We start from the raw sequence: 19,343 nt of genomic DNA, 5'->3' as shown, positions 1-19,343 counted from the left end.
TTTTGCACGTGTTTTGTATTTTGCACGTGTTTTGTATTTTGTACGTGTTTTGTATTTTGCACGTGTTTTGGATTTTGTACGTGTTTTGGATTTTGCACTGTTTTGGATTTTGTACGTGTTTTGGATTTTGCACGTGTTTTGGATTTTGCATGTTTTGGATTTTGTACGTGTTTTGGATTTTGTACGTGTTTTGGAGTTTGCACGTGTTTTGGATTTTGTACGTGTTTTGGATTTTGCACGTGTTTTGGATTTTGTACGTGTTTTGGATTTTGCACGTGTTTTGGATTTTGTACGTGTTTTGTATTTTGCATGTGTTTTGTATTTAGTAACGTGTTTTGTATTTTGCATGTGTTTTGTAATTTTGTACGTGTTTTGTATTTTGCACGTGTTTTGATTTTGTACGTGTTTTGTATTTTGTACATGTTTTGTATTTTGTACGTGTTTATTTTGCATGTGTTTTGGAGTTTGTAAGTGTTTTGGATTTTGTAGTTTTGAGTTTGCAGTGTTTTGAGTTTGCACTGTTTTGGATTTTGTACGTGTTTTGTATTTTGCATGTGTTTTGTATTTTGTACATGTTTTGTATTTTGCATGTGTTTTGGAGTTTGTAAGTGTTTTGGATTTTGCAAGTGTTTTGGAGTTTGTACGTGCTTTGTCTCTAGGGGCCACCGTATGCAGCAGTCTCAAAATTGCAAAGCTTCTGAGGCGTGAAAATTGTCTTTAAACTTTATATTTGCACACCTCTGTTGCTTGTGAAGCTCGCACACAAGAATTTCACTCACATGTACTGTACCAGTGTACCTGCACATGTGATGTGACAATAAAAGTGATTTGATTTGATTTGAAGATACTCATGTTTGTGTATTATGCAAATTGTCCTTTTCTGTAATTTCTGAAAAGGGAATTTAGTGTATTTTTTAATTATTTCCCTATACCTCTATACAATAAGTTAAACGTGAACAAAAGGGATCTTTCAGCAGCTCCCATTCAATTAGTTTCACACTCCGACCATTACTGAATTAAGAAGCCAAAATGAAAGCAGTCTGTATGCAGAGAAGCAGCTTGTTTAGCTTGAAGCATTTTCCTCCTTACAACTGCAGGAGGAATTTCTATAGAAAGAAATGTTGGGAAAAATATTTTTTTCCTGCTATTTAATTGTTTAAAGGATAGTTAATTACTTTGTTGTAATATAAATGGGCATTGGAGAAGTCTTCATCAATAGGAAAAGCAGTAAAACTGAAATACATTTAAGAGGTTAAAATATATAAATGTCTTCCCATTTTCCAAAGCTATACAGTGGGGAATCTTTGGCGGCCCTTACGTTTGACACCTCTGCTTTACTACATGTAATGTGAAGACTTAATTACAAATTATAAGCAATTAAATTGGCTCTTTTTTGGAGGGACAGCGAAAGTCTGATCTACTGGCTCTAGGAACCAGGAAGATTTAGTGACATTTTTTATTTTATTTTTAACTGTCGAACATTAGTTGGCTTAAACCTTTGAGTATGTCACGTGCCCAGAAAAATCTGAACTTACAGAACACAGTTAAGTATTGTGCAGCCGCCTATTTATATCTCTTCCTACCTTGGACTAAGAATAGGTTAGGGGGGACAATGTGTCGACGGCTCCAAACATGAGATGGGACCTCACAAACCTTCCTTTAAATAGCCCTGTCCCACACAACAGGGACGCTATTACAGGCATTCAATGACACAGTAACCTGCATTACCAGCCTCTAATGCAATGCGGTGGCGCTCCACAGATCTTCCCCCTGATCTTAGCTGGCTGTTGAGGGATAAAGCTGAGCGCTATTCGGTCATGTGATTCCTGTTTTTTCCCTCCTCCTCCTAAGTTGAAAGGCAGGAGCAGAGCGGTGGGGGCCCAGCTTGCCTTCCTACTTGCAGTGGATGCATCGCTTTCTTCTCCCCCTCTTGTCCTTCCAACATTACTGTTTCTCGCTCGGTGGTGATATTTTCAATCCAACATTTCCTTCGCCATGGCGGGGGCTATTATTGAGAATATGAGCACCAAAAAGTTGGTGATAGTGGGAGTTATTCTGCTTTTGTTCCAGGCGTTTGCCTTCATGGTCGGCGGTTTAATTGGTAAGTTGTTTTTTCCCCCGTTTTCCTTGCCTCAATTTTATCTGTACTTTTATTACGTGCTTTTTCAAGCTAACGTCTGTGTTTGTACGCGCGTGCTCGCGGGTATTTAAAGGTTAACGTGTATAAAAGGCTAAAACGGAAAACTTTTAAGTTGAGTTCGTCGCTATTTACCTTGATAGGAGCGGTAATAAACGCTCCCGGTGAAACAAAAGACGAAGGGCGCTAACTTTTAGCCGTATTTTTTACCTTTCGAGACGAAATGGCACCTCCGCTCTAAATCACTGCTTTTGTTTCAAGGTGTTCGCTGCCTGCGTGCCCACAACCAGTTGGCTTCGTTTCTGTGCTTAAAAATAACGCAGAACATCACACTTTTAATGGGCTGTTTCAGCACAGAAAAGCTCTGGGATACCTTTTTTTTTTTCTTTTCCTTCCCTCGACTACTTTGATCCCAACTCGAATGTTCTCCTCTCCCTCTTCTCCCCCCTCCTCCCCGTATATAATATCCGCTGTGTGGGGGCCCCCAGGCAGCATCTCTACCTTCCTTTCATTCCTTCCTTCGCCCTGCGTTTGTCTCCCCCTTTTTTCCTCCCCAAATCCCCACGGCCTCGCAGGCAGAGCATTAATGTTTCTCCCGTCTTCCACGAGTTTCATTTGCATCGAGGCAGACATGCACAGACCTGCACAGAAACACACATACACGCGCAGCTGTCAACGTTGCATTTTTTTGCCTTCAGGTCTGTATTGGAGTTGCTGTCAAGTTTCTTCAAATCCACCCACTCAAATACGCGCGCACAAGCCCCACCAGCAGTGCAACAGCACGGTCGATAGAAGTTGGGTCCATGTGAAAGATGCCTGTGTTGCTTTTAGAGTCTGGAAACCACCCACCAGCCAGTCCCCCTCTCCCTCTCTCTACATGGCTGATAAATTAGCCTGTTTGGTTCATTCCTGGCTGAGATGGTTTTAATGAAGCCAGATTCCTTTGTGTTTGCTCGGTGGCCGGGGGCGGCGAGGGTAATTGAGTAGAAAGGGGGTTTTCTCCCCTTGTTTCCCGACAAACCCGGGAACACGGCATGGGGTCAGCGGGCTGAGGGGATGGCCATTATTCTGGACACACTGGGATAGAGACTGGAGGAGCTGGTGTGCCTCTGGACTCACGGGGTCACTTGATAATTGAACTCCGAGGGGATCCAGATAACTGGGTTTAATTCACTCCAGTGGGTCGTCCTTGTTGCTCTGTGTGTATTTTAATGTTTAATTTCAAACAGCCTTTAGCACAGATAAAGATCCTCGTGGTGGAGTTTTATGACTGTGCGAGAGCCTATAGGTGTGTAAACCGTGGCATCCGCCCTTTAGCTTTTGATTTGGAGTGAGCAGATATGTTTAGATGTTCAGATAAGTAACAGGATCTTTCTGGACAGGTGCACACGGTTTTCTTCCCTCTGTGGCTAATGCACCTTTGGACACGATAAAAGGTTGAAAAATACATCGGTCTAACAGCGTTACCACTTGTGAGTTGGTGCTTTCTAACAGTAGAGATGGAGAAGAGAGCTTTGCATCGTCTTTGAAACACCACTAATCTCTTTTACAACCTGGATGTGAAAACTCAAAGCTCTGAATGCTCATCCTCACGAGTCAGTACTTCCTACAAGTACCCTAGACGGTGATTACAGCTTATGTCACCATACTAGGAATTTTACTAAGAGCTTAATAACTTCCCAGTAGTTCTTTCAGATTTGCTCAGCATTTTGCATATTTATCTTAGAGTGTGAGATTTTGTTTGCGTACCTTTTGATTGAAGCCATTTCAAAGTTTTATCTGCATGATTTGAGTCCACATCTTGCTTGTTATAAGCCAGTATTCAAATCAAAACATTTTTGAGGCATAAATGTGTTTTTATGTCCTTTGTCCTAGTTTTGACTTTCATAACTCCCAGGTACCCATTTGTTCTTTTATTCAGTCTGTCGGTGGGAAGTGTATAAAGAATAAAAAAAAAAAAAAAAAAAAAAGTTAAATCTGCTTACTTCACTGCTTGTTTCAGTTCAAGTTTAGTGTCTGACTTATGGCTCTGATTTTAAGTTTGCATCACTGCAATGTAGTGCAGACCTCCTGGCATAGGTTTTCAGAGTTTTTATTGTATGAATGAAATTATTTGAAAAGTTGAGGCCATATTGTACTAATGAAGAAAAACATCGACTTTCAGAACTGCTTTCTGTTCTGATGGCATCTTAATATGGTTTGTGAAAGGCATACTGGTAATCTTACTGGGTCAGACTGCATAACATTTACTTATCACAGTAAACAACAGCACAAGGGTGTTTATCCTTGTTTTATGTCCGCTTTTCTGATGCATCTCTGTGAGTGATGTGACAATAAAAGTGATGTGATTTGATTTGATTTGAGTTGCTCAGAAAAAAGTGTATGTTGAGTTTTTACTAATTCACGTTACTTTTAATACTTTTTCATATCAACCTAAGTCAGTACACGTGAGACCAAATTGATTAAAAAAACACAACAACAACAACAAGGTTGGGGGAGCATGAACAAAACTGGAGCATTTCTGTCCAGAAACTAATATCACTAGATTAAGTGTGTATGTGACCCTATTGTGAGACTGCTGGTCTTAATGGGACTGCTTCTAACAAATCGTTAACAGGAAGTTGTGTAGTTTGATGCATTCAGTTGATTCTAGTATGTGAAATGCGTGCTCCGTGACCAAGCATCAAGATGCATCTATTAGCGTCACCATATAAAGGGAGAGAGTTAACACTTGTAAACATTTAACGCAAGAGTGGTAACTTCTGTAACTACTTGACTTCACAGATAGGCTGATTAGACTCCAACAGCAAATGACTTTCAGTACTCTTCTGTTGGTTTATACGCTGCAGGTGAATGATTTCCTACAAAGTGGTCATTTACAGCTGTTTGGATGCATTTTTTAAATCAATTTACTAAAGAGTGTATAGAATGATTTATTAAAATGCTGCCAAATTATAATCATCAGAAAAGTTTGACCTCACGTGTCACTACTGCTGTGGCAAGTACTGTGTATTTACATTGGCTCTTTGTGCTACTTCTGTGTGTATGTCTGCGCTATGAGGAGTATAAATACAAAAGTGACCTTTGTCTGAGCCGGTAATGTATAAGGGCTTGCAGGTAAGTGCTAAACCACTATAAATCTAACAGATTCACTTATTTGCTGATTGTCCCGCATCATTTCCTGAATTAATGTTGGGGTTTTTGGGGGCTTTTTGTTTTGTGTGTCTACACCTTCACTCAGACCTTTCAGGTGTCGTTCACATCAGGCCTCTAGGTTCTACAACAGGGTGCCAGAGTTTGCTGTCATGATAATGGCCGTTTTTGTTCTCTTACAATAGTTCCTGTGAGTAGAGACTGCAAACAGCAGTCCTGTCGAGCTCATGAATCTCAATGCGTAAACACTGTAATTGGTGCCTGAGAGCTTTCGGGAATTTTCCCTCCCTCTCACTTCACAGACAGAGCCTTGCTTGTAGGCATTTCCTAAACAGTGTAAAAAAGTAATTACCAAAGTGTTTGTACTGATTTGGCTGAAAGTCAAACTGGCAACTGTTCCTAAGATCTTAACATTGTCCTTGAACAGTTTAATCTGCAGCACTGAAGACTGGTGTATTATATTTGGGCTAAAATGATTTCATGCGATTTGTTAGTTTGAGGGCAAATCTGGCATGGTAGGACCATTTAAAAACAAAAGCAAAAACAAAACTCCTGCAGTATTTCAGTTTGACACTTAGTCTAACCTCTACCACTTTGTCTTTCCAGCTCCCAGCCCCACCACAGCAGTCCACTACTTGGCCACAAAATGCGTGGATAAACCGAACAAACCGCAGCAAACAAAATGGTTCATGCCTTGGGGCCGAAAGGAGTGTGATAAGATCCGGTCGTTTGATGAAGCCATGGCCAAGAGGATCGAGGCTAACAACATTGTGTTTGCTGTCCACATTCCTCTTCCCAACAAGGAGATGAGCCCGTGGTTCCAGTTCATGCTGGTCATTCTGCAGTTTGACATCGCTTTTAAGATGTACAACCAGATAGGTGAGAACTAAAGGTGTCTTATGGGTTTTAAAGGAAAATAAGGGATGGGGCAACATAGCCCATGTTTTGTCTCAAGGACATGGCTTTTTTTTTTTTGCATGCCACGAACTTTGTCAATATTTTGTCTCTGTGGTATTTCTTGCTTTCACAATCTGAAAAGAAAATATTTACAGAGGCTCTGGACAAAGCTAACTTCTGAAATATTCACAACTATTGTAATCTCAAGTCACCAGGGTTGTAAAAGTCAGTTACAGCTAATCTTTTTCAGTACAATTCTTCTTTTTTTCCTCCTTCTCTCACATTCCCTGAACACTCAGAATTCCTCAGAACGTCTACCTTAAATGTATGGCACAGAAAGGCAGCAAACAGGCAGCAAACAAAGATGAATGTCTTGCTGTTTCGTCTCAAAAGCCTCGCAGATCTCAGGGTCTTTGTCAGTCACTGTTGAGGCAGGTATTGGTGTTGGTTGCTTTAGGCCAATTACATTTCCTTGTTTTTCCATACATCTTGGATATTTCATTATCCCAATTCAAACTATCTTTTTTAAACATAAGCTTAGATTGATAGGGATATTGCCCATGTGTAAGCTGTTTGAGATGTAATTGTAATGGGTTAGGGAGGAAAAAAAGGTTGAAATTTGTCATTGGTTTTGTTTATGCAGCTGATCCAGGCTGCCTTTTGATGTCTTCAGTCTCCCACTGGAAACATTTTTTGCATCTTCTCCTAATTTAAAACAACATTGTTGTGAAGTGTACTAGTTCACAGCTCGATCTGCAGCATTCTAATAATGCGTCGAAGTACTTCAGAGGAGGGGGAGAAGGGAAATAACTAGCACCTCAGAGAAGACAGGGTTTGGTGTCATGGCAGGGTGCTTAGAATCCTCAAAGAAGGGATTAGAGAGGATGATGAGAAAGTCTAATGAGAGTCTGGATCACCAGCAGAGTCTGGGGAAGTCGATTTGAATCTCAATGAAAAATTTTCTTCAAATGGATTGCAATGCATAGCAAAGTATTTGAATGTCAGGTTGAGTACGATGGGAACGTTTGATGTAAAGAGGCTTATCTAGACTGACACATGCTTGTCAGCCTTAATACAATCCATTGTAGGCCAGCACACTCAAAGGTGATGAGAAGTATTTGTAGCAACAAAGAGGGCAAAATACCTCAGAATCTTTGCCTTTCTGGTCTGGCTTGTCTAAACAGTCATGGTACAGTGGCGTCCTACTCATCAGCATCCCTTACTTGCTCACATTTTTGGCCTCGGTTGTGTCAGGGGGCTGTGGGTTGTTTACTGCCTGGCTGTCTGACAGATGAGTCAGTGATTCAGCCTGGACCACAGTCAAGCCTTTTTGCCAGATGTCATCGACTCATTTTGATCTTTCTAAGCTATGCGAGGTGCTGTGAGAACAAATGGATGCAGAAGAAGCAGAGTGCCACATTTAGTAGAAATCGGGTAGTGCTGGAAAAAGCAGGAATCTCACCTTGAAACGTAAAATAGTTGACAATTTTAAACCCTATAATTTACATCCCTTTTCTAGTGTACAACATTATTGCCTGTTCCGTTTTTATCCTGAGGAGGTAAGCTTGAAACTGAAAAAAATAAGAGGCTAGTAATGAACAGACTTCCTAAATTGGCATAAGCATTGCGTAATGTGAGGCATTTTTGTGTCTCACATTACAGAAAGCTCTTTAATCTTATAAAAGAGGAACAATCAGGTAGTCAAATCACCGTTTTATGTTGTCTGGCGCAACTTCTAATATTAGGCCATGTCTACATTTTTATTCAATAAACCTTACTGCATAAAACAATTCATTGATTCTGATTTCATAAAATGCCAGTGAGCTCCCAATTGAAACGCTGGAGCCACTTTGTTAATCTGCCGGTAACAAAATACCATGAGGGTTAAATCCCGAGTAGAGCAACCTCACAAAGGTGGGTGGATTCTGTTCTGCTGGTGTATGACGAAGTAACACAAGGCCATCTCTTCCTTGACTACCTTATCTGTGTAACAATGTTCATCCCAGAGAAGAGCGTCACCCTTATTAACCACTCCACCCACCTGCCCCACTCCACCCAGCACCAAGCACCCCCTTTCTGGCCCAGGTCCAGCAATAACACAGCTGTTGAGGAGGCTTAGTTTCCGTGGCAATGGCTGCTGGAGTGGACTGGAATGTTTGCATGAAGCGAGCTGACATTTGAGGGCGGCCGGCTCAACCAATGGCAGAGGGGAGGGCATTACAGAGACAGTCGGCTGCCAGTTTTCATCTGGCTCCCTCTTCTTCTCTCTCCCCTTTTTTTCTTTTCCTTTTTTCCCCCTGTCTTACAGCAGAGGCCACCGGGTTTCTTTCTCTTCATTCCAGCTTGTTTCATAACGGCACAAGAGGCTCTCTGGAGGGCTGGAGGAGAAAACACTTGGCTTTGTAATGTGATCTAAAGATGCAGCTTTAATAGCTTGGCTTTGGATCTTTTTGTTGGATTCACTGGGCTGGGTTTTTTAAGGTCTTGTTGAAGTTTGGGTGTATTAGGAAGTAACCTTGCTATGGTTACTTTGGAAGGAACCATATCGAACACGTGGATATTGAGAAATAATCTTATTAATACGAGTGTTTCAGAACTATTCCAGATTTGCAGGACCACTGTTTAACACGCCAGTGATCTGCACTTTACATGAATGTATGCCAGTTTGAACTGCACCCTTGAGTTTTTGATGCAAATGCCGATTGCCAGTGATTAAACTCACTGATTGCTTCTTAAACGTTCTACAGATTTTGACACATACAAAGAAAAAAGCTAGGCGTCCACTGCTAAGAGCATTTGGTGGGTGTATACTGAAAAGGCTGTGGCTGTCTGTCACCACATTTTAATTTGATCTCATTGCGAGGATGATAAGAGGCAGCAGGTTTGTGACGAGGCACAACACACGTCAAAATGCAGACGTGTGTGTGTGTGTATTAGGGCTGAACGATTATGGAAAATAATCTAATTGCGATTTTTTGCCCCAATATTGCGATTGCGATGCGATATGCGATTATTTTTTAAGGTCTTTGTCTTCTGTATTATTAAACAAAGACAAGCAATACATCATATAGTATGGCCAATACTATATTACATTAATTTTAAACTGTTCTTTCCTGGAAGACAGACCTCTGTTATGATGACATGAGGTGATGCATGAATTGATGACTGACATTTTTATTTAACTTCTTCAATCACAACAGTATATTTGAACATACACAATAGTTTATTTTTAGCTTACAAACATCTGAGCATAAAGTGCTGACAAGGAACCCTGGTGTAAACATTAAAATGAAAGTCAGTACAATGTGCAGATTGCAGAAATATACATAAAAAAAATCAGTGGCTTTACCACACTCAGTTTTTCGACATCTGTGAACTACTAGACAGTCATTCAATTAAAAAATAATATTAAATAAATAAAACTAATAAATAAAAAATACACACATCTTACTGATCTCTGCAGTCAGTAACATTACACATAAAGTGCAAACATAATAGCAATTGTATAAACACACACACAAACACGCCTTTAAAACTTAAAGGCGTGAAATTGGACGGTCTAGCCTTCTGACTAGTTCTGATTAGCGTCACCGCTGTCTCGGTGGAGTTTAATAAACTCGGCCGTCTGCTTCTTGCTATCTAAAATATAACCAGACACTGGTGTAAATTCTCGACTGTCTCATACTTCTGTTTAATAAGTTTTCTGTTTGACGTTTAGTCAGCTGTGTGCGGAGGGGGAGGTGGCGAGGGTGGGGCCGTCTTAACTTCAGTTTTCTGTTTGACGTTTAGTCAGCTGTGTAAAAACCAAAAAGGAACCCACCCGGGGGATTAATAAAGTTTTATTTTATCTAATCTAATAACTTTAATCTCAGCCAAACCGATTTACTCACGAACAAACAAAACACTGAAAAAAGCCCAACAATAACATTTTTAGGTTGTCTAAGTGACTTATATATTACGTTTAACCCAAGCAGCGAAAGTCCGCGGTGATCTGAAAATGATGTGCCGGGAGTTGTGCCGTTCTCGGCCGCATCAGTGACCCTCGAGCTCCCGGCTAGCTATCGAGCTGGTGGGTAGCAGACGTCTCCGAAAACGTCGAAGCACTTTTGCAAATATGGGATATCTTGATAAACCGAGCAGATATTTGATGTTTACACAACTACTTTCTCGCCTGAAAATATGTTAAAAGTTTATTTTGTGACCCAGAAAGATTAGTATGAGTAATTTTAAAACTTAGTAGCGGCCGCCATTGCTGGAAACTGGAGTTTGGCTGGGCCGCGCTATGAATTCTGGGATATGGTAGTAATTTGGACAGCCTTCGGCGCGTCGCTGTGACGTAATCGGTCTACAAATGCGGCCTCAGGAGGATGCAGCCCATGAATTTGGACATGTCCAGAGTATAATCGCAGCCTTTGCGGTTAGAAAATTGCACTTGATCATGTCGCGATATTATCGCAAATGCGATATATCGTTCAGCCCTAGTGTGCATTATTCAGAGCCTTCTTTGTTCTTTCCATCGGGAAAAATGTTTCTCTCTGTCTTCTTTATTATTGTCAGGATTGTCTTTAGAGTATGTATATCAAGTGTTATATTAATGCAAAAACAACTTCTTGTTGTTGTGATGATGATGATGATGATGATTATTATTATTCCCCAGAGGATGGATCATTGGTGTACATTGACGTTGGCCTGGCCTACAGAGATGATATGGACAGTGAATGGACAGAGATGGCTCACTCCTTTGAGCAGAGGAAACTCAGCTGCAACTTCACCGCTACCAAGGTAGTTAAGACTGTAGCTCGACTTTTAAATTACAAAAGCTTGCTCATTTTATTGACTTGGCACACAGAGCCAAAGTTGTGTCATGTCTGGGCTTGCCTCTGTCCTGTAGCTTCAATAACTCAATGCAAACTTAATTTCTTTGCTGTACTTAAAAAAAAAAAAAAAGTAGTATAAGTATAAAGTATTTTAGAGGTTTAAAGTACAGCTCTGTCTGCCCTGCTGTTTTTACAGACATGTCTGAACTAGATGCAACACCCTTAATTTACCCAAGAACTCGGTTCTCCTCTCTGAATCATATTTAGTCGGTTATTGTCTAGCAATAAGGGGTAATGGGGTTTGTTAAAAGGTGAGAGCATAACTCTTGAATAAGGAGACGTATTATACTATTTTTCCACAACTGCTGTTAAATAGAAATATGAAGCGATATGGTACAAAGCTTTTATGGAAAAGATACTCTGTTTAGGTATTAATTGCAAAACTAGATGGATAAATTGCTTTACTAATAATGTAACCTTTTTATCAGCGTATACAAGAATGATCCGTAAAATTAAGTTATTATATATATTAGTTTATATTATGAATCGCATGGTTTCTGACTCCAAAGTCTCTTCATATTATGAAAAAGGTCTGTATCATTAGCCTTAGTGAGAATACCCAAATTTATGACCTAGTGACAAAGCAGGCTATTGAACCCTTGGTAAAAAAAAAAAATTGGCCCAAGGTACAGCATCCCAGGTAGAAATGTTTATATTATTTTATATTATTTTAATATATTTTATATTGTAAAGGCTTCTGACAAGTTACATGGGTAAATTAGTTAGTTATATTAAGGAGATATTTTATACTCAAAATTTTCAATGAAAACACTGCCTAGGCTATTTTTGTGCTTACATTTTTGTGGGAAAGAAGACTGGAAAATGCTCTGTATTTACTTACACTGCTGCCTCAAAGCTACATTCAGCTAATCTTGTGGATATAGTCAGTTTCAGAACTGTTGATGCTGATGCTTACCTAAAATAAATTCAAGTAGCTTGTCTCTTTAGGTAAACGTGTTTTCAAATGCTTGTTTACTCCAGACTCACGAGAATGAGGGCCGTTACTACGAGTGCGACTTGCTACCTTTCATGGAACTGGGGAGCGTGGCCCATAAGTACTACCTCCTCAACATTCGCCTGCCTGTCAACGAGAGGAAGAAGATCAATGTGGGAATTGGAGAGATCAGAGACATCCGACTTGTTGTAAGATTTCACAATGACATGTCATTACCCCATTAAACTCTCTCAAAAACACATGCATCAAATACAGTATGCTGGGCTTTAAAGGGTTAAGGGATGTACTGTTATAGCCCTTTTCCACTAGTACCTACTCTGCTGCAGGTATACCAACGCCTTGACATCCTTCATTATTGTGCTGTATGTTTTGACCCCCACACATTATGTTGTACTTAATTGTAATGGGAAAAAAACTGAAATGGAGTGAGGTCGAATCACATTGAGCCAAGTAGGTATTAGTGGAAAACTTCTATTAGTGTTACCGTGCACTGACACTGATAGCGTTTCTTTTTGCTCATCAGGGAATTCATCAGAACGGTGGCTTCACCAAAGTTTGGTTTGCCATGAAGACCTTCCTCACACCCAGCATCCTCATCATCATGATCTGGTACTGGAGACGCATCACCCTCATGAGCAGACCTCCTGTCCTGCTAGAGAAGTAAGGCCCCCTCATTATCAGCATCATAGTGATGATCTGTAAAAAGTGCAACTTTTCTTTTTACGTTTCCAAATAACACTAAATTTTGCTGCTGCCATCCACCTTTCTCTTCACTTCATCCATCTACCCTCAGGTGACCAGTGATGAAGATTCAAATAATTGAATTATCTGTGGCTCAGTGATTACAGATAAATGATATGTTGAGGACCTGCAGTAATTGTTAGATGATAACACAGTAGCTCAGCTTCAGCGCATGTACTAGATGAAAGTACATATTAACTATGGATGAAAAGAACAAGTAGGTCATACTAGCTGTGTACAGTATAGGTCACTGAGATCAGAGGGTGTTATTCATCAAGCGTCTGAGGAGGAATGGTATCTGGGAATGTTGGTATTTCGCACTTGGCTTTTTAACTACTGAAAATTCAATGAGGTGGTGTAAGCAAAACAATGTGGGAAACATGAGAAATCTTCATGGCTGTTTTTGTATATTCCAAAAACCTCCTCAAATATTTGTATTAAATCTATAACCAAGCCAAGTTGATGAAGGTTCAAGCAACACATGGAAGCAGTTGTGCTGCCCTGTGAACAAGTTGAAGTCATGCTCCGAGCCCAGTGTTTGTCTAACCCCCTGCCGTGGAGAGAAGACAGATCAGTAAGAGGCAGCGTTCTGCGCCACAGGAAAAGCCAGGCGAAGCATGAAACACGTTACAAAATCTGCAAGCTAGCACTCAGCTGACACATACTGTGCACACCACAAACCCAAGGATGGGTCGTCACATCTTAGGAACGGGTAAACACCCGCTACCGCGGGACACCCGACAGCACGCCGGGACACCACGACCACCCACACAAATCACACCACACAGACCCGCACGCTGTCGCCACAACCACACATCACGAACGACACACAACTACAGCAGCAGTGTATCTCTCCTTCCCTCTGTGTTTTCCAGCTCAAGGCTCTTATTCCCAAATGACCAGCAGGCTCTCAGGAAGTGCGAATTGTACCCTATTTGTGGACAGTGGATGATTTTTTCATGCTTTAAAAGCTTTACTAGAGTCTCCTGCCATGCTAGCCCACATAGGTGTCAGAATGGTAAACCTCAGGCTTTCTCTAAAGTTGTGAGGAGAATGGATGTGAGGGGAACACAGGATAATATGAAACATCTTTATTTTGTCATTGGAAACATGTGCTGAAAATGTCAACTCCTCAGGAACGCAGCAGACATTTTGAGTTGCTACGGCAGAAAACAAATGATAATGTTGTTGGTTGCTCACATCTATTGCCTGACATACTCAAATGCACTTAAGAAATAATTCATATTATTAGTTACACCTGTACTTTTCATACTGTCCCATGTTAAGTAGGGAAAAAATGTCTGCCACTTCAGTTTTACAAACTTGACCCTAACCCTTTGACTTTTTCACACATGCGGGCGTATGCAGGTCCCAGTTCTCCTGCCTGTGTCGATGGTGCCCTCGACACATTCTATACATACCGGTCTAATGTGGTTTGACTTTGTTCACTTTGCAGAACTGTCTGGCGTCAAATTGCTTAGAATGTGTATCAGATTACTTCTCTTGCCCACAGTGTTATCATAAAGTGTTTGTACCCATCTATCTTCTGTAGCTCTGTTTTGCCCTCTTATCTGTCTATTTACAGTATTTGTTTTATCAGCTGGTCACATGCAGGGACCTGTTGCAATTTGCTAAAAAGATGAGCCTAATTTTTCTCTGTGGTGATTGTTCTCAGTTCACTGGACTCTAGATTTCATGAAACAGATATTCAAGGTCTAGCAGTAATGAGGCTGTTTAGGTAAAATACATGATTTAGAAACGCATAAGTCAAGCTTCTGTGGGAACATGCTGTGGTTGTAGCTGAATGGGTAAGCTAATCAATGTCCTGAAGTCTAGTAAGCCTGGTTAAGTAAATGCTCAGCCTAAAACAAAAAATGTATGTGTGTGTGTAACAGTTTTAGTCCAGATACAGAAGTTTATACTTTTTTTTTTTTAAGTTTTTTTTTAAAGTAACAAATAATACTTGTTGGGATGTAACTTTATAAAAATAAAAACACACTTCAGGATGAGAATGTCTCACTATGATAAAGATGATCCAGATCACTTGGAACAGCCAACCTCAGAAGGCAGTAAATCCCACTGGGAGTCCTACTTCCCCAGTCTTTAATTCAAATTCAATGAAATGTTCAACGAAACTTCATTTATATGCCACCATATTCGATGCGTCAAATGAAAACCAGGCTAGTTCAAACTGTTTTTTTCTCCCCCCTTCTTTCCTAAAAAATTCAAAACTTTTCAATAAACATGCAAAAAACAGATTGAATTAATCTTCTATTATATTAATTTTAACATGAAGATGTCACACTGTGTCCATTCAAAAAAATCAACACAACAGGCTAAAGATGGAAACGACTCCAGCATGACTGCGGTGGAGAGGGTTGGGAGGTGCAGCGGTTGATTGCTGACTGGGAAGGTTGCGGGGGGCTTTCCCCTCATAGCCCAGAGATTTGCAGACAAGAATTTGGGTCAAAATGATGTTTATTTAATTTTTATACATTAGAAAGTGTTAAGTACAAAACACTTTTTTTTCCCCCCATCTGACATAGTTTTGAGAGAAATCTATAGACCGCGGAGTTTAGATAATAAACACTGGAAATATCGGAAAGTCGAGTTGTTCTTGATTGCATCATCGCTTAGATCTTAGCTGAATTAACCGGTTTACATCTTTTGGTGGCTTTTCCTACACTGAGTCACATATTATTACATAAGTCATCAAAGTAGGTAATGTTGAATTTATGGTTGTTGGTTTTTTTTTTTTTTTTGTTTTGCTTTCCTAGGGTAATCTTGGCTCTAGGAATCTCCATGACATTCATCAACATCCCAGTGGAGTGGTTTTCTGTTGGCTTCAACTGGACATGGATGCTGCTTTTTGGAGACATCAGGCAGGGCATCTTCTACTCTATGCTGCTCTCCTTCTGGATCATCTTCTGCGGGGAGCACCTCATGGTACTGTACAAAGCTCCATTTACTTTGGTCTTGTGCATGGTTTTTCTGACTCGCTATTGATCTTACTTAAAGTTTCTTAATCTCACTTTTATTTAAGTATCCTGAATTATGGTGTTTGAATGAAAGGATGATCGGGCTCTGATAAAAGCAAGGACTGCATGCATGCTCAGGAGAATGCCTCAGCTACTGCACACTGTCTTCTCTTCCTCACTCCAGCCCATATTGATGTAGGAAAATGCAGAGCACCATGCACTTGCATGTGTAATCACAGAGGACTTGTGCAGATTATTGTTTCTTGATCCTACTCTATGCTTTCTCAGTGTAAAGGTGTATTTATTTTGAAGTACATCTTGCATCTCCATATTCATCACTTGCAAGACTTGACTCTTAATTTATATAATTTCCTTATTTCTCAGTTTAATTAAATAATAATATATTTTTTTGAGTGAGTGTTCATCTTAAAGAAGACTCTTAACAGCTAAACAGAGAACTGTTAACTGAAAGCTAGAGAACAAGCAAATATGACAGATGTGAAGAGTTCAATTCAGTGTTTCATTATATGCATATTTGTTTGGGTTTGTTTTCAGTAATGTCAAAAAACCCCCCACATGGTTCTCATGACTTAAAGCTTTGTTCTTTGAATAAGGACAATAAAACTTGAGTCTTGTCATGGGTTCATGTTAAAAACCTACATGTCACACTATAAAGTTTGGAAAAGTGGTTTTGCCCATTTTATCTTGTTGTCATTTTTGTCCAGGAAACACAGTTCTTTAAAACATTGGTTCTGGGCAGAGAAGAACTGAAGATGTGTGATCTCTGTGTACCAGCCATCAAAATCTTCCCTGAATTTTGCTGTCATCCCACAAAAGAATCGCAGGTCATTTTTATCTGACGTCTGTAATCTGGCCTGGATTGAGGCAGTCACGGAGATGATCAGACATCAGCTTTTTTTTTTGGTCACCTGAACACAGTGACCATTGTCTTGATGAGCTCCATGTCTGCCTCAGACAGGTTCATCGTCTCTTTGCCCCGCCTCAACTCTCTGGACTGTAGCACAGCAGGCTTTTCTCCTGTTGGCTGGCTGGCTCTGCTCCACTTGTTTTCGTTGGCATGCTAAAGCCTCTGCAGCAATGTCACATCTCTACCTGACACACCTGAGCTTGTACGTGGTGTGGTTCCATGGCCTGTTCTTAAACCTGGTTGCTTGTTCTCAAGGTTTTGCTCTGTACAACCTGTTTATTCTGTTCATTATCTAATTTTGCTGTATGTTAATGTGTAAAAGTTCAAGACAGTTTTGCATGACAGCCGTGATCTGTGCTTGAGCTGATATGATTAACAATGTATGCACAATCACTGTATTTTTCAAATGGGTTTTATCAGATATTAATAGAAGGGAACATCATATTTTAAAAGTCCCCTGTTGGATCAGAGACTGGTACATTTTACATGTGTGATGCAGATGTTCAGTTGCTCTTGTGAGATTAAAAGCTGACATTTATGGCACTTCATACATTCGAGGCTGTGTTTGTGTAGGGCTCATGTATTTCCCACCTTGTCATACAACAGTATTGTTCCTCCCATTGACAGATGACTTTGGTGAGACTACTAGAGAAGTTTTATCCCAGTACCCGCCCACTTTGCATAAACAAAGTGTGTGTGTGTGTGTGTGTGTGTGTGTGTTTATTAATTGCACTGTAACACGTAGAGACGCCAGCAAATCACTATACAATGCTAAAGTGTTGATCATGTTGTTACAAATTTGAACGACAGAAAGATTCAGACTGTTTTGTGTACATGAAGATTTTTCACACCAGGCATTTTGAATAATCAAAACAGAAAAAGATGGTCAGGTGACTATTACATAATTAATGACTCTGTCTTAAAAAATTCCATACATTAGACAGGTGTGCTTATTATGTTGCCAAACAACTTCCAAATCCTTGGTGTTGGTCTCTGCAGATATCACAGACTTTATTAATTACACTTGTCCTTTTCGTGCTATTACTCATCCAAGTATCTGCTGCACAAAAGTTTATTAGATCTCTCCCTGTCAACATCTAATAGACACACCTTTTGGCATCATTTATAACCTCTGGTGTGTATTAACTCTGAACTTTTTCAGCTTGGTCAACTTGTGCTGAACATTAAACTTCAGTCCTTTCCCAATGCTTTCTTTCTGGATTCAAGTAGCTTACTCCCGTAACTACTTGAAGACATTCACGTCGTCTCCTTAAAGCTCTTCTTGTGGCGTGATACAGCAGGATCTCTTCATGTAAAGCAGCATGACGAGCCTTTTGGGTCCTTCTGCAGAGAAGTCTCAATATTATGATGGTGCCTGTTGATATTTTCTTCCTCATCTTCGTCTTAATCCTGGGTACAGTGTCTGGACAAAAGTATTGAGGAACACCTCTTAATCTTTGAATTCAGGTGTTTTCAGCTCAGTTGCCACAGTTTTATAAAATTAAGCACCTAGCCAGTCAGTCTGCCTTTACAAACATTTGTCAAAAATGGGTCATTCTAAAGTGCTCACTGAATTTGGGTGTGGTTATGTAATAGGATGCCAGTGTTGTAGCTCAATCTGTTTTTAATTTTTCCCTCCTTGACATTCAGTGATCAACTGTCAGTGGTATTATTGCACTTTTTAAGTGTTTAGGAACCATAAAGGTGCTAGAGTGGTTACAGTGTGAGGTTATGGAGTGCTGAGGCACAAGTTGTGTCGCCAAGTCACAAAACTATGCTGGATAACTGCACAGGTCCAAATATCCTCTAGAATTAATCTTTAATCTGAGTAATTTATCACAGTGCTATTTCAGTAGTTACGTCTAAAATTGTTTTACTAACAAATCAAAGAATCTGTACTTTTGTTTGTCCTTCACCTGTCTGTCACAAATCTACCTCACACTCACTGAATGTACTGCTAATGATCAAACACTACACTACAGTGTAGTGTTTGATGTTGTTCGGATGAATATTTGGTATTTTTCCTATTTCTTGGAAGTCAATGGATGGAGCCTGTTTCTCCTGTGAACAGGCGTCATCAAATGTGAGATGTCACAGGTCAGAGAATTTTGCAACTACTGAAGCTTGATTTAGGTCTTCGTAGTATCAGAAGTTATCATAGTTTCTAAATTACCCTCCACTGACTGTGAGATCTACATTTGCTGGCTAACATGTCTGTGACAGTGAGCACAGACATTAGTTGATTTTTAAGATTGCAGTCCAGTCAATCAATCAATCAGTCAATCACAAATCAAAAACTCTGATGAAGATGGTGTGTTTATAAAAGGACATCTGTTTAATCTATAGCATGGCCATTCCTCGAGAAGGTAGCATGCAGTAAGTGATGAAATGTGAAAAACATCTGTCCGTTTTGTGCTTCTCTTTCAGGACCAGACAGAGAGGAACCGTTTCTCAATTTACTGGAAGCAGGTCGGACCTGTCGTGTTTGGTTCCTTCTGCCTCTTTATCTTTGACATGTGTGAGAGGTGAGACTAAGTTTCATTAAACACAGTTTTAAATAACCATATTAAAACGGACTATGTCCATTGCATTATAGAGGTGCGTTTACAGCAAACCACGGACGGTATAAAAGATGGACGTAGCCACCGTGACCTCACTCATTGGTTGGCAAAGTCTT

The 19,343-nt window shown here is 40.1% G+C and overlaps 1 protein-coding gene across 2 annotated transcripts in view; it reads left to right on the top strand.

Annotated features, from left to right (window-relative positions):
* Positions 1 to 1,823: 1,823 nt before the first annotated feature.
* Positions 1,824 to 19,343, top strand: part of wls (Wnt ligand secretion mediator) — a 23,599-nt gene continuing 6,079 nt past the window's right edge. The window contains exons 1-8 of one of the 2 annotated variants that reach the window (XM_042227527.1): positions 1,824 to 2,101; positions 5,897 to 6,169; positions 10,845 to 10,969; positions 12,046 to 12,207; positions 12,543 to 12,679; positions 15,538 to 15,706; positions 16,464 to 16,583; positions 19,094 to 19,191. In XM_042227527.1, coding sequence (XP_042083461.1) covers positions 1,996 to 2,101; positions 5,897 to 6,169; positions 10,845 to 10,969; positions 12,046 to 12,207; positions 12,543 to 12,679; positions 15,538 to 15,706; positions 16,464 to 16,583; positions 19,094 to 19,191 — 1,190 coding nt within the window. In that variant the 5' untranslated portion in view covers positions 1,824 to 1,995. The remainder of the gene's footprint in view (positions 2,102 to 5,896; positions 6,170 to 10,844; positions 10,970 to 12,045; positions 12,208 to 12,542; positions 12,680 to 15,537; positions 15,707 to 16,463; positions 16,584 to 19,093; positions 19,192 to 19,343) is intronic. The other variant, XM_042227528.1, reaches the window with a different exon arrangement.

The sequence above is a fragment of the Haplochromis burtoni genome, unplaced genomic scaffold (assembly GCF_018398535.1).
Source record: "Haplochromis burtoni strain Fernald_Lab_line unplaced genomic scaffold, NCSU_Asbu1 Contig_266, whole genome shotgun sequence".
In the NCBI taxonomy this organism is placed as follows: domain Eukaryota; kingdom Metazoa; phylum Chordata; class Actinopteri; order Cichliformes; family Cichlidae; genus Haplochromis; species Haplochromis burtoni.
This window is presented reverse-complemented; position numbering and strand designations above follow the sequence as displayed.